Here is a 12,779-nt window from a genome sequence, read left to right as displayed (position 1 = left end):
TGCCTACACTGTGATGGTGATCATCATGCGGGTTCCCAAGGAGAGTAAATGAGGTGAAAGTGATTCAGATTAGGGTAAAAGAGAAGGGTATGTCATATGGTGAAGCTGTTAAAAGAGTGGAGAATGAGAGCGATACAATGGAAGAAATTGAAAAGGAACCAGAGAAGAAACAGAAGGGAGTTGAACAAAACATTTGTGTGGACAAAAAAGGATTTTTGACATTTATGGCCATGGTGATTAATTGTACAGAGCAGATCAAGGGAAAAAAGGAAAAGATTAAGATGATGATGGATGCAGCTAGAAGGTTCTTGAATGTTGTTGACATTTCCGGAGAGGAGATTGAGAAGGCGCTGAGGGATGAGTTCCCGCCGACTGAGTCGTAGAATGGACATATATATTGTGATATATATCGTCTATTCTATTTACTTAGCCTATACTATTTACTTATTTATTCAATGGCAGGATCAAAGCAGAAACATGTAAACATTCATTCTGAATTTAATTTATTAAATAAATACAGCACTTTGAAATCATGGGTTCAGAATGACTAATTCAATTTACTGATTTATTTATTTATAAAGAAAACACATTTATTGATGAAAGATCAGCTCCATGTGTGCTTACATACTGTATATAGATAAATCTGCGTTAATTTGTCCCAATTTCCCCCCAGGGATCATTAAAGTCTTTCTGATTCTGATTACATTTGCTGAAAAATTCACTGACTACAACAGTAGGCTATATGCAGACATGGTCCAGACTATAATCAGGGGGAAAAAATGTCAATGTAGAATTTGCAATCATGTAGCCTATAAATCTATACCATAACAAACATTCAAGTAAATGTATGTTAACGTAAAAATGTAGAGGGGATAGGCCTGGATAGACTGAACCTGGCTAGAAAAGTTAAGCTATTCTTTTTTTTTAACTCTTTATTTAACAATTTTTCAAACAACAAAGAGACAAGACATGGCATACTCCCATTGCTAAATCACCCATTTATAAATTAGTCGACTCGAGTGGAAATGGTCAAATCATGGAATTTTAATGCCAACATATAAACATAAATTAAAACACTTAATTGAGCCAAGATAGCCAGATATTGCTCTTTGACATAGTTCAGACTACACAAAATACATAAAAGGTACCCCCCCATAAGTTCTGTCTGGAGACATTTCTTTCTTTCTGACTAAAAAAAAGTGGGGGATATACTGTAAAACTCCCCCAAACTACTGGATCTCTGAACTATCTCTTTAACCAAATCACTTCTCCTTTTGATAACTACGGTAATGTAATAGCTCATATATTATTCACTTCAATTCACTGAGCCTCCCCTGAAACTGCTTGGATCCCGAGCCCCCCTGCTGAGGGCCGCCTCCCACTTTGAAAACCACATGAAGTAGACAAATCTGTCAAAGATTTATAACAGCACACTGCCTCCAACAGAGAATAGAAGGTACATTGAAAAATATTATAGCAAACCAAGCTTGTTCAACTTTCAGGGCGATTTTCTCTGAATGTTGCCTTTAGGAGTATGGGCATTCAAATAAGCACATCTTTTCAGGGTGGGAATTTCGTTATTTTAGGGGAAAGGCCATTTGGCCTTTGGCGTCGCAATTTTTTGTAGGGCACAAGGCCACATGCCAAGTCAAAAGCCCATTGCTCTATTGACATTGTGAAGAGCGATTTTTCTGAAATGTGTTCAAATGAGCCAATTAGAAATCTTTGCACAGGGCTGAGACCACTGATGTTTTTAAAGCAACTGTCAGTAGCAGGCTGGTAGCAGGGCACTGCCAAGATGGCCTGCCAAGATGGCTATTGTTTGATTGTGATATTTTTCAGTAAATACATACACATCAGACGGTGTCTTAAACTGGCTGGGGTGAAAATGTGCACTGCACACTCCGATTAAGGCGCTCAGAGCTTATCCTCATCAAAGTTGAATTCCTCAGATTCTGCACCCACCTGGCACACCTGTAAAAGGCAGAAGCATGTATTTATTCCTAAATTAATTTGTTTGTTCCTTCATTGATTTGTAGGCTACATGACATTTTAATTATTAAAATGAACAAGAACTGCTGAGAGTAAGAAAATGGGGGTGGGGGAAACTGGAGGGGATTCAGTTCCAAATGCTAAAAGGCAAGCTTTGATGTTTTTGGATGTTTGTTCATAGTGATTAGTGGAAAAAGGTGACCGATACCAGCTAGGGCAGACATAAAACCATTCAGAAATCTGCCTATTTCGGGATGAAAAGGGTGACTCACCTAAAGGTGACTAGGTTGTAACCCTGGTCATCTTAGTTTCAATTAACTAGTTAGCATGTACATAATATGGTGAACACAGCTTCAACTTGAAAATACTATAGCCTCAGAGCGAGACTAATAGCCTTCATTGTTCACGGTCGTGAATAATTACCTTCCAGGGTCTTTGGGGAAACGATAAAAGGCATGTTGTTTGCTGTCAGAGTTTCTGCAGTTAATTGCCGAACAGAGCTTATTTTTCAACTTTAAATTCTCCTTCCCCGTCATTGTGTCATCTCTTTCTGCATTGTTAATTCTGTTACTCCTGTTGTCTGAGCCTTGCGAGGGAGGGTGAAAGCGCGGCTCCAACGTCCAGCTGACTGTGACTGTCTTTATAAAACTGTAAACATATAAACCATATACACTTATAAAACTATATTAGGCTACTGTAAAAACTGCGCTTATCCTCATCAAACATCCATTCCTCCTATTCTGCACCCACCTCGCACACCTCCCGTAAAAGGCAGCGTGTAGCCTATAGGCTATTTGTATAGCATGCCACATCCTCAGAATGTGGCAGATGTGGAAATGCGAAAATGCATTTATGGAAGGATTGTCCGGCCCGTGATGCTGAGTGCAGGACATGTCATAAAAAAGGACATTTAAAAAAATAGTAATATGCAAATATATAACAATGAGAAAGGTAGGAGAATATCTCTGTTATATAAAGCTCTTTGTTTTTGGTATCTTGTAGCTGCTGCCCTGAAGATAATCAGCGGTTTCTTAGGGGAAGACATCCTGTTACCCTGTACCTGCAGCCCCTCCGACAAGCTACAGGAACTTCAGGGCGTATACTGGCGGTACGAAAATGAGAAGAACGTCTACGACATCATCCGCAATGCACCAGACCTTTCCTCCCTGAAGCCTCCCTACAAGGACCGAACCTACAGTTTCCCTGAGCTCTACAGCCAGGGCAACTACTCTATAATTCTGCAGAAGGTCCAGCTGACTGACCACGGACTATATACCTGTTTTATCCCGTTTTGCAGGATCCTCAAGGAACAAGAGGTCGAACTCAAAGTCACAGGTTTGTAGCTGAGAAGGTTTTCTTGTTGTTGTTGTTGTTTGGGGGGGGGGGGTAGTACCATGCACAGAAACGCAGCCTAACTCCAGTGTAGCAAGTGATTTATCCACTCATGCAAATCAAGCCTATATACTGTAGATAGATAGATAGATAGATATACAGTATACGACCACTGGATGTCCACAGCACCTTGCTGATCACTGACCTTTCAACTTGTTAATCCACACAGATCAGCCTGTGACAACAAAGGTTCCACCTGTGAGCATAACACCAGGAGTACCAGGTATGGTGAAGCTAAAGTTAATTAATTAATTAATTAATTAGAGGGGGGGGGGGGGTGCACAATCAGTTCGACTGGCTTAACCAAGCAACCAAACTGTCCCATACAAATTAGAGGTGCTTGCAAGTCGATTAAAGCCTTCTATTTATCATGTAGCTTTATTTATTTATTTATTCATTTTATATAGTTATTCTTAAAGGGTTACGCCAACTTTTTGGGAGTTTCGCTCATTTGCCATATCCCCCATACATAACCAAGATACACACTGCCTTTACCGTCCCTCTCCACGCAGTATACAGTGAGCTACAGTCAATCAATCAATCAATTTTTATTTAAAGTGCAAAATCACCATGAAGCATGGTCCCAGTACACTTTACACTTAAAAAGAGCATAGGACAAAGTATAACAAACAAATAATGCTCTAAGAAATTAATGTTAAAAGGATGTTTACAAACAAAACAAACACAAGTGAGGGCCACATAAAAAAAAACAAGTTAAAAGGGGTGTTTGAATACAAATAAAATAAATAAATGAATAAAAACTAGTAAAACAGCCACATTAAAAAAACATCCCAAATAAAAGGGGTGTTTTAAAATGTGACAAACCCAACCATAGTTCTAGGGAAGGCCGTAGTGCAGAGAAAAAAGGTGTTGCGTTCTAATAACCATGGCAAGATATTCAAAAGTTGAGAAATCTCCAAAAGTGCATTCACTGCAGGTAAACTGGTTAGAGAAAATGGCTGCTATTCCACCACCTCTCTTGTTTTGTCTAGCAGAGAATAAAAAGCTGTAGCCTGGGGGAGAGGCCTCTACAAGCGTGGCAGAAGCTGTGGACGAGAGCCAGCATTCAGTAAGAAATAAAAAGTGTAGGCAAAAATCTAAAATAAAATCATTAATATAAAAACACTTGCTAGAAAGCGATCTAATATTCAGTAGTGCAAACTTAAAATCATCTGAGGGCCATGTGGAAGGTGTAAGATCAGGCTTACTTGTGCTGATTTGCACAATGTTTCCTAATCTTGAGAAACCAGTAGGGTTTGAAAAATTATTTTTGCTAGGTGGTCTGTTATTGATTATAACTGAGATGGTAGAGAGACTCTCTGGATTGATACAGGATTTGTTTGAAACTGAGGAGTGTTCAGCAGGACCCTGGGAGGGATGCTCATAAATGCGGATGGGGGTGATATCTATAGTGGGGTCATGCTGAGGTCTGTATCAATCAGAATTGAAAGCAATGTGTTGAATGAGGTTATTTGTGAGTGTTTTAACACCATTGATATATTTGGGTGCAGGCCATCCAGTTTAAAAAGTTCTGGTCTGGACCAGAAGTAATCGAAATGGCTAATAAAGCCACACCCAGTTGCAGTACAGAAGGTTTTTAACCATTCATGGAGACCAAAAAGACGACTGAAACGTTCAGAATTATGAGAGAGTGTAGGAATGGGGCCGGAAAAAACACAGGTTTTACCAAGGCTCTGGATTGTAATTGCAAGTGACTGAAGCTTTTCACGGAGTATAACTGCTTGTTTGTTGATGACGTCGTTGGTACCCACATGAATAATGAGTGTGTGAGCTGAGGGATGTTGATCACAAAGGACTGGTGTGAGTTCAATAATGTCATTAACTTTACCACCAGAAAGGCAGTAGATGATGGCGCCTGGAAGTTCAACAGATCTAATTATGGAATCGCCAATAACAAGGATTTCAGGTTGGCCTTTTTTTACAACCCCCACTGAAAACGACGAGTTTATGTGTTAATTACCACTATCTACATCCAGCTCCCTGCAACCGGAACTTTAGCGTTACCAGACCGCAGTGCCGACAGTCCGCTATGCCGATAGCCCACAAGCAGAACCAGCTGAGCGACAGTCGTCAATTTAGTTAGTATCATCATAGAATGGAGGCTAATGGTTAAATAGGCAGTGAATTTACATGAATTTACAGTCCGAGTTAAATAGGCATTAAATTAAATATGAGTTACAGTCTAAGCGTAAGCGGTGCACACTGCACGATGCTGTTAGCAAGAGTAATCTTGTAAAGTTCTGGTAGAGGAAGCGGCTGTAATACTTTAAGTGACGAGTGGAGGGGGGGGGGGATTCAGCTGAGTTCAGGAGGAGGTGGGGGGGAGTTGGTGGAAGGGGCTTACGGGACTTGTTGGTGAGGCCGATGGCAGTTGGGAAGAAGCTGTTCTTGTGGCGAGAGGTTCTGGTCTTGACAGACCCCAGTCTCTTGCCGATGGCGAGTGTTTTGAAGAGCTCGTGGCCAGGGTGGGAGGGGTCGGCCATGATCTTACCGAGGCCGCTTCAGTGTTCTGGCTGCATGCAGGTCCTGAAGGGAGATTTTTTGAAACATTTTAAAGTAAAATGCATGAATTTGGTGTACTTTGAGAAAGCTTAAGAGAAAAATTAAAAGGCTAGATCTATGAAGAACATGTCATCATTACTGTGCTGTGGGTTTACAATGACAAACTAAATTTCTCCCTATAGGTCAGGGATACTCAACTTGCTTTGCCACTTTCGTGAAATGATAGAAGGCGAGGGGCCAGTTAATAAACAAACAATATACATTTTTCTGTAGCGGATTGTAGGTTTTTGGGGTGTCAGCCGGAGTTTAGGCTGACAGTGTTGTGCACACCGGATAGTTAGTTAGGTTAAGTTAGTTTAGGTTAAGTACATACATAAGTGCCTGGGTAGCGAGCAGATGGCGGTATTTGACAATTTAGCAGCTAAATCATAGATTATTGAAAGATATTCCATATTCCAGACTGAAATGCTATAACAGAAGTATTGGCCAGAATGACATGAACATTTATTGGACACTTATTCAGCGGATATCTTGCATGTTGCGTTCAGGTGCACTGTAAAAATAAAAATAAAATCTTTTTTGCTGTTCTTTAGAATTACCTCAATCAAATTAGGCCAGTCTGAATAGGGCAAAGGTGACAAAAAGCCCATAACTTGAGAATGCTCACTCTTTTCCTCATCAGATTTGCTGAGGTATGAACGTCAGAAAATGATTTACCTTAAAAGATAATGAATTATAGTCCTGTAAACGTAGCTTTAGTTTAGGCGGAAATTGTACTTTGTGGTGATAGGAACATAGGACTCTATCATTTTTCTCTTTTTTATCAGAAAAACAGAAATCCCTAGGAAGGTCGAGGAACGAGGAGGTCGTTAGTGATTTTTACCAGGGCTGTTTCAGTGCTGTGATTAGGGCGGAAAGAAACCATATTGAAATGGTTCGTGGAGGTAATAAAAAAAAAAAAAGCATAGCAACATGCAATAAGGTCATTCATTTGTTAGAAGTGAAGTGACTTTAAGAGTACCGTAGTCAAAGATTATTGCCAGATAGCCTTTCTAACATGCTGTGACTATGTACATTCTGAGCTGTAAATAGACTTGAGATTTAGGTGATGGGGCTCATACGAGCCTGTGTTTGTTGCAAACATTTCCTGTTGTGGTCACAGGGGTGGTGGAGATCTTTGTATCTGGCCGAGGGGCACGTCATCTCATAGTCCCCCTATGCGTGCTGCAGAAAGCAGTTAAACTGTTGTTTGGTTGTGGTTAACACATCTCTCTGTGTATGTGAATGTGTTAAATGTCAGTGTTTATTTTAGGTTAGGTTCTGAAGAACAAACTCAACCGCAGTCTGCAGGTTTTTAGCTCTTTTTTTTTTTTTAAGATGCTGGTTTCCGGTAAAGGTAGCTTGTTCCAATGCACCGCACCAGAAAATTAAAACGAACACTTACCCATGTTGGTTTTAAACCTTGGCATGCACAGGTCAGCAATGCTGGCTCGGGTGTGGTGCGCATGAGCATCACCGCTCTTCAGGAAGTGGTTTTTGAGGTACTCGGGAGCTCGGCTGTTATAAATATTGGGGACCACAAGGACCCCTAACTGGCCCGTGACTCAAATTAGACCACGGACCCCCATCTGATAATATTTTGTCCCAGGGTTCCCCTTCTGATAAGATGTTTGCCTTTTAGATGTTTTATTACAGTGTATGAAACCCATGACCAAAACAGTTATTAGTCTAGCAGCAAGTCCTCTAAAAAGGCTTATAGGATGTATGGCTTTCCAGGTACAGTATATTGACAATGAGGGTGTTTCTGAGCAATTTCCATAACACTTGCAGTAGGCTTAAGCCTTATGTTGATGGGGTAAAATGTACAGCGCATGCAAGCTCTCACTCTCTCGCTCTCTCTCTCTCTCCCTCTCTCTCTCTCTCTCTCTCACACACACACACACAGTATACATTTAGCCCCTCCTTGTGAGTGTCCATAAACAGAAATGTAATTCCCCGGTCCCTCAGCCAACGCAACTGGGTTTATCTCATCTTATGGCAACGTGTGTGTGTGTGTGTGTGTGTGTGTGTGTGTGTGTGTGTGTGTGTGTGTGTGTGTGTGTGTGTGTGTGTGTGTGTGTGTGTGTATGTGTGTGTGTGTGTGTGTGTGTGTGTGTGGTGTTCCCATAAGAACACAACTTAAAATCCGCCCACATCAGACAGAGTTGTCACATAAGAAGTGAAGTGACAGGCAGGGGTCTCGTCACTCAGAGAGTCAGGCTGTGTCTGTTGTTTTGACTGGTTTTAGTCTTCGCTGCAGAAGAACATGAAGCTGGTGTGGGTCATTTTCCCTGTTTTCCTGATCTGTGTCCAAGCTGAGAACCTGATAGTTAAGGCACTGTTGGGACATAACGCAACATTTAGCTGCTCTCTGCAGGATGGAAATATCTTCTGGTACATGCAGCTCAGCCAGATCCGTGTGCACATCTTGCGTATCTTCAATAAGATAACTGCTGATGCCATATACAGCAAGGACAATTACAAATTTGAAACAAAATATGTAACGCTGGAGGGAAACAGACTCATGATTAAAATCATCACCGCGGATGATTACAGGATTTATTTCTGTGCCTACATAAAAAATGGGAGTCTCACATTTGGGGACACCTTCCACCTCGTCTCTGGTAAGGACACAAAAACTTTTAAAAGTCTGTTCTGTTTCTAACCTGGAGTCTTTGACATTAAAAAATAAATTTAGCTGTTTCCTCATAGACTGCATTTGGGAATCTTTTGAATTTTGAAGAAAATCCTCTTCAAGATTCAAGATTCAAGATTTTTATTGTCACTCCATGGTACAAGTATCACGTGTGAAATTCTTGTGCTGTGGACTCCGTTTACGACATAGTACAAATAGGCAACAAGCAATGAGCAATAGGCAATAAGAAATAGGCATCAATAAGCAATACTAAGCAGCAATAGGCAATGAGGCAGAATAGCGATAAGACAAGTCAGTGGCATATTCATTGCACATAGGTGCACATGTCATGTGCATACGTTAGACGTGTTCGGACATTTTAATTCGACGTATTTGACATACAGTGCAAATAGCATGTACCTTATTAAACATACAATTAAACATTAGGCATTGTGCATACGTTAGACGTGTTCAGACATTTTAAATTCGACGTAATTGACATACAGGTGCAAATAGCATGTACCTTGTTAGACATACAATTAAACATTAGGCATACATAATGGTAGCAGCTGCAGTACGGTACGGTACGACTACTACACTATTTGTGTATGTTAAGGAGTCTCGTGGCCTGCGGGAAGAAACTGTTCCTCAAGCGATTTGTGCGTGCTTTTGGAACCCTGTATCTCCTCCCTGAGGGTAGCAGGGAGAACAGGCTGTTGTGGGGATGGTTTGTGTCTTTGATGATCTTCAGGGACCTCCTGAGGCACCGCTGGTTATACAGTTCGTGCAGTTCTGGCAACTCGTCTCCTGTTACGTGCTGGGCCGCGCGCCTCACCCTCCGTAGCGCCCTGCGGTCCATGGTGGAACAGTTCCCGTACCAGGCGGTGAAGCAGCCAGTCAGCAGGCTTTCAATGGTGCCTCTGTAGAAGTCCCTGAGGATTTCTTTCCTTAGCCCAAACTTCTTCAGGCGCCTGAGTCCGTGTATTCGCTGTTGGGCCTTTTTGACAACAGTGGCGGTGTGGCCGCCCCAGGTCAGGTCCTGGTGGATGTTGACTCCCAGGTACTTGAAGCTGTCCACCCTTTCCACCACTGTGCCGTTGATGGTGATTGGGGGGTGTGTGCCCCCCCCTCTCCTGTAGTCCACAATGATCTCCTTGGTCTTGGAGACGTTCAGAGAGAGGTGGTTGTCCTGGCACCATTGTTCCAGGACCCTCACCTCCTCTCTGTAGGCCGTCTCGTCGCCCCCCGAGATCAGCCCCACGACTGCTGTGTCGTCTGCAAACTTCACGATGGTGTTTGAAGTTTGAGTCGCCACGCAGTCGTGGGTGTAGAGGTCGTACCAGAAGGGGCTGGAGACGCACCCCTGGGGCGCTCCTATGCTGATGGTCAGCGGGGAGGAGGTGAGGTTGCCCACCCTCACCACCTGGCGGCGGTCTGTCAGGAAGTCCAGGATCCAGTCGCACATCGCTGTGTTTAGTCCCAGGTCCCTGAGTTTGCTTACCAGCCTGGAGGGTACTATGGTGTTGAATGCTGAGCTGTAGTCCACGAACAGCATTCTCACATAGGTGTCCTTCCCCTCCAGGTGGGACAGGGCGGTGTGGAGCACGTGTGCCACTGCATCCACTGTGCTCCTGTTGGGGCGGTATGCAAACTGTAGCGGGTCGTGGTCCGGGGGGAGTGTGAGACGGATCGGATCTTTGATATTGAGCTTAAATTGAAGAAACCCGGTTGAACACTCACATCTTTAAATCTTCATGTACAAGGGCGTCACTTTGAGGCCATTTACACCTGGCATTAACATGCATTTTCTGTCATCAGATTGTGCTTGACCACTTGAAATTACAGGTGTAAACTCCCCCAAGACACATTGAAGACGGATTGCAATTTGATCGGCCAAACCACCTCTGGAGGTGGTCAGGGATGCATCGTGTACACATTGAACACAAGTGTAAATGCAATGTGTCCTCTCAATCCACATACAACAACTGTATGCGGATTGAGAGGACACCCATTTTGGATGATCAGATTGCAATCAGATTGCGATCTGATCACCGAAAACGCATGTTAACACCAGGTGTAAATGAAATCAGGCACTATCAGAAATCAAGCACTATCTGATTGCAATCTGATGACAGAAAATGCATGTTAATGCCAGGTATGAATGGCCTCTTTGTGTGGAAAGGTGTTGGGGACACAAGAGCTCAGATGGAAAAACAAACATTTTAACGGTCTTTAACATATAAAGGTAAAAAAATACTGGGAATTTTAGTTGTCACCTCCTATAATGAGTAAACACTGGTCTATAACGTCACCAGTGAGGTATATGTTTTTGATAGATTCCACTTGGCACCGTGTAACACTCAAGGTGCAAAGTGTGATATGAAACTCACACGTGCATGCGCAGCGGAAGCAGAAGACAGAAAGACCACGGTGGGAATTTTAGTTGTCACCTCCTATGAGTAAACACTGCGGTCTAACTTCAGCAGTGACGTATGTTTTGGATAGATTCCATTTAATTTTAATTTAATTCCATTATGGTGCAAAGTGTGATATGAAACTCACACCTGTGCAGCAGAAGCTGAAATTTACATTTCAAAGGTGGGGGGGGGGGGGGCACAATTTGTACAGGCCCACATCCTCAGGCCCAAACACATGATTTCAGAAGTTTTTCTCAAATGTTGGCCGTTTGAAGACAGATTTAGACTAATATCTCATTTTTAATAGGATTAGACTGTTGTGATCTCATTCTTCAGTTTTAACCATCACATTTGCTCCTTTTCTCATTAGGGTAAATACTGTATATTTATTTTGAGATTTTTGTCAATTATTTGTGCTGTTGGTTATTAGTTTAGTCACAATATCTAAATCTTGCTTCATCCAAAAATTTTGGATGAAGCAAGATTTAGATATGTTATTCACATAAAAAGACTAAGGCAAGCACGATGCCAAAAGTGCGGTCCCTGGGGGTCCAGGAGGGTCTCGCCCTCCTCCGGGGCGGGAAACAACAGTGGGTTGGCCAAATTGTCAAAGTCACGCCCAACCCCCCCCCCCCCCCACCCCATAAAAAGGCCCCAAACTTGGGGGGGGGGGGGGGGGGTGAAGAAAAGAGGATGCCCCGAAAACAAGGTCCCTCGAATTACCATAAAGTGCCCCTAAATCAGGGGTGGGCAACGTTTTTTCCAAAGGTCCATACTGACCTACATCAAGTAAGCGAAGGGCCACACATTAGACATCATACCTGCCGACACACAGGAGTCTCCCTATTTTTAACCCTCTCTCCCGTTGTGATTGGTAATTTCTTGTTAATCTCACATTATAATAGTGATACAAATCCAATGACTGTAGCTGTAGGATTTACGATTTCTCTCTCTTTAGTTGATCAGACCTGATAGGATGGTTTTTCTCACTTATATCAGGTCATTGTTTCACCCCTGCCCCTCTCTCTCTTTCTGACTTGCTCTCGTACTCCCTCTCTCCCCTCTTCCCCATTCTCTCTCCGTGTCTCTCGCCCAGGTGAGCCAATGTTTCCGGTTTGGGGTGTGTGGGTAGCTGTGGTTGCTGCTGTTGTGCTGCTGCTGCTGCCTTTTGGTCTGCTGTTGTTCTGCAAATGGAAGACACAGAGGGAAGGTGATGGTGAGTTATCTTCCCACCCTGTCGATATCATCTTCACTATGTCTTAGGCTGCTCATTTCTTACAAACAAACAACCTTTGTACTGTCTGTCCACAGGTTTGAACACCAGGGGAAACTCTGATGCCATAAACCTGCAGGTGACGTCCCCAGACTCCCCCTATCAGAACCTCCATCCAGCCACCATGGACCAGAACAGCATGTACTCTACTATCAGACAGACTCCGCCATGAGGAGGGATCATTCAGAAGTCTAAACCAATGGGAGATCAGTTAGGGAAGAAAGGCAGAGGAGGGTGTTTACAAATCTGTGATGGTGTTTCATTGGCTGGAGTTTTTATTTACATCTTCTGGTGCAGCATGAGGTTATCATTCAAGAGACAGTTTCCCATTAACAGAGATGGGCGAAAATACATCATAAAGTATTTTGATACAAATTACAAATACTTGCTCAAAAAATGTATCACAATACAAATACAAAATACCTGTCTGAAAATGTATTTGAGATACAAATACGTATTTTGTATTTTGAAAATACATGAAAATACATTTTATAAAAACTTATAAAGA

General features: G+C 42.5%; 1 protein-coding gene across 1 annotated transcript in view; it reads left to right on the top strand.

The window, feature by feature from the left end:
• LOC310799244 (uncharacterized protein) overlaps nucleotides 1-12,779 on the top strand; it is a 23,076-nt gene extending 10,297 nt beyond the window's left edge. Inside the window, exons 3-6 of the mRNA XM_083661815.1 lie at nucleotides 2,995-3,327; nucleotides 3,554-3,607; nucleotides 12,095-12,214; nucleotides 12,310-12,779. Coding sequence (XP_083517941.1) covers nucleotides 2,995-3,327; nucleotides 3,554-3,607; nucleotides 12,095-12,214; nucleotides 12,310-12,443 — 641 coding nt within the window. The 3' untranslated portion in view covers nucleotides 12,444-12,779. The remainder of the gene's footprint in view (nucleotides 1-2,994; nucleotides 3,328-3,553; nucleotides 3,608-12,094; nucleotides 12,215-12,309) is intronic.

The sequence above is a fragment of the Poromitra crassiceps genome, assembly GCF_964638095.1.
Source record: "Poromitra crassiceps genome assembly, chromosome: 27".
NCBI lineage: Eukaryota > Metazoa > Chordata > Actinopteri > Beryciformes > Melamphaidae > Poromitra > Poromitra crassiceps.
Note: the sequence above shows the minus strand (reverse complement) of the source record. Positions and strands in the feature narration are given on the sequence as shown.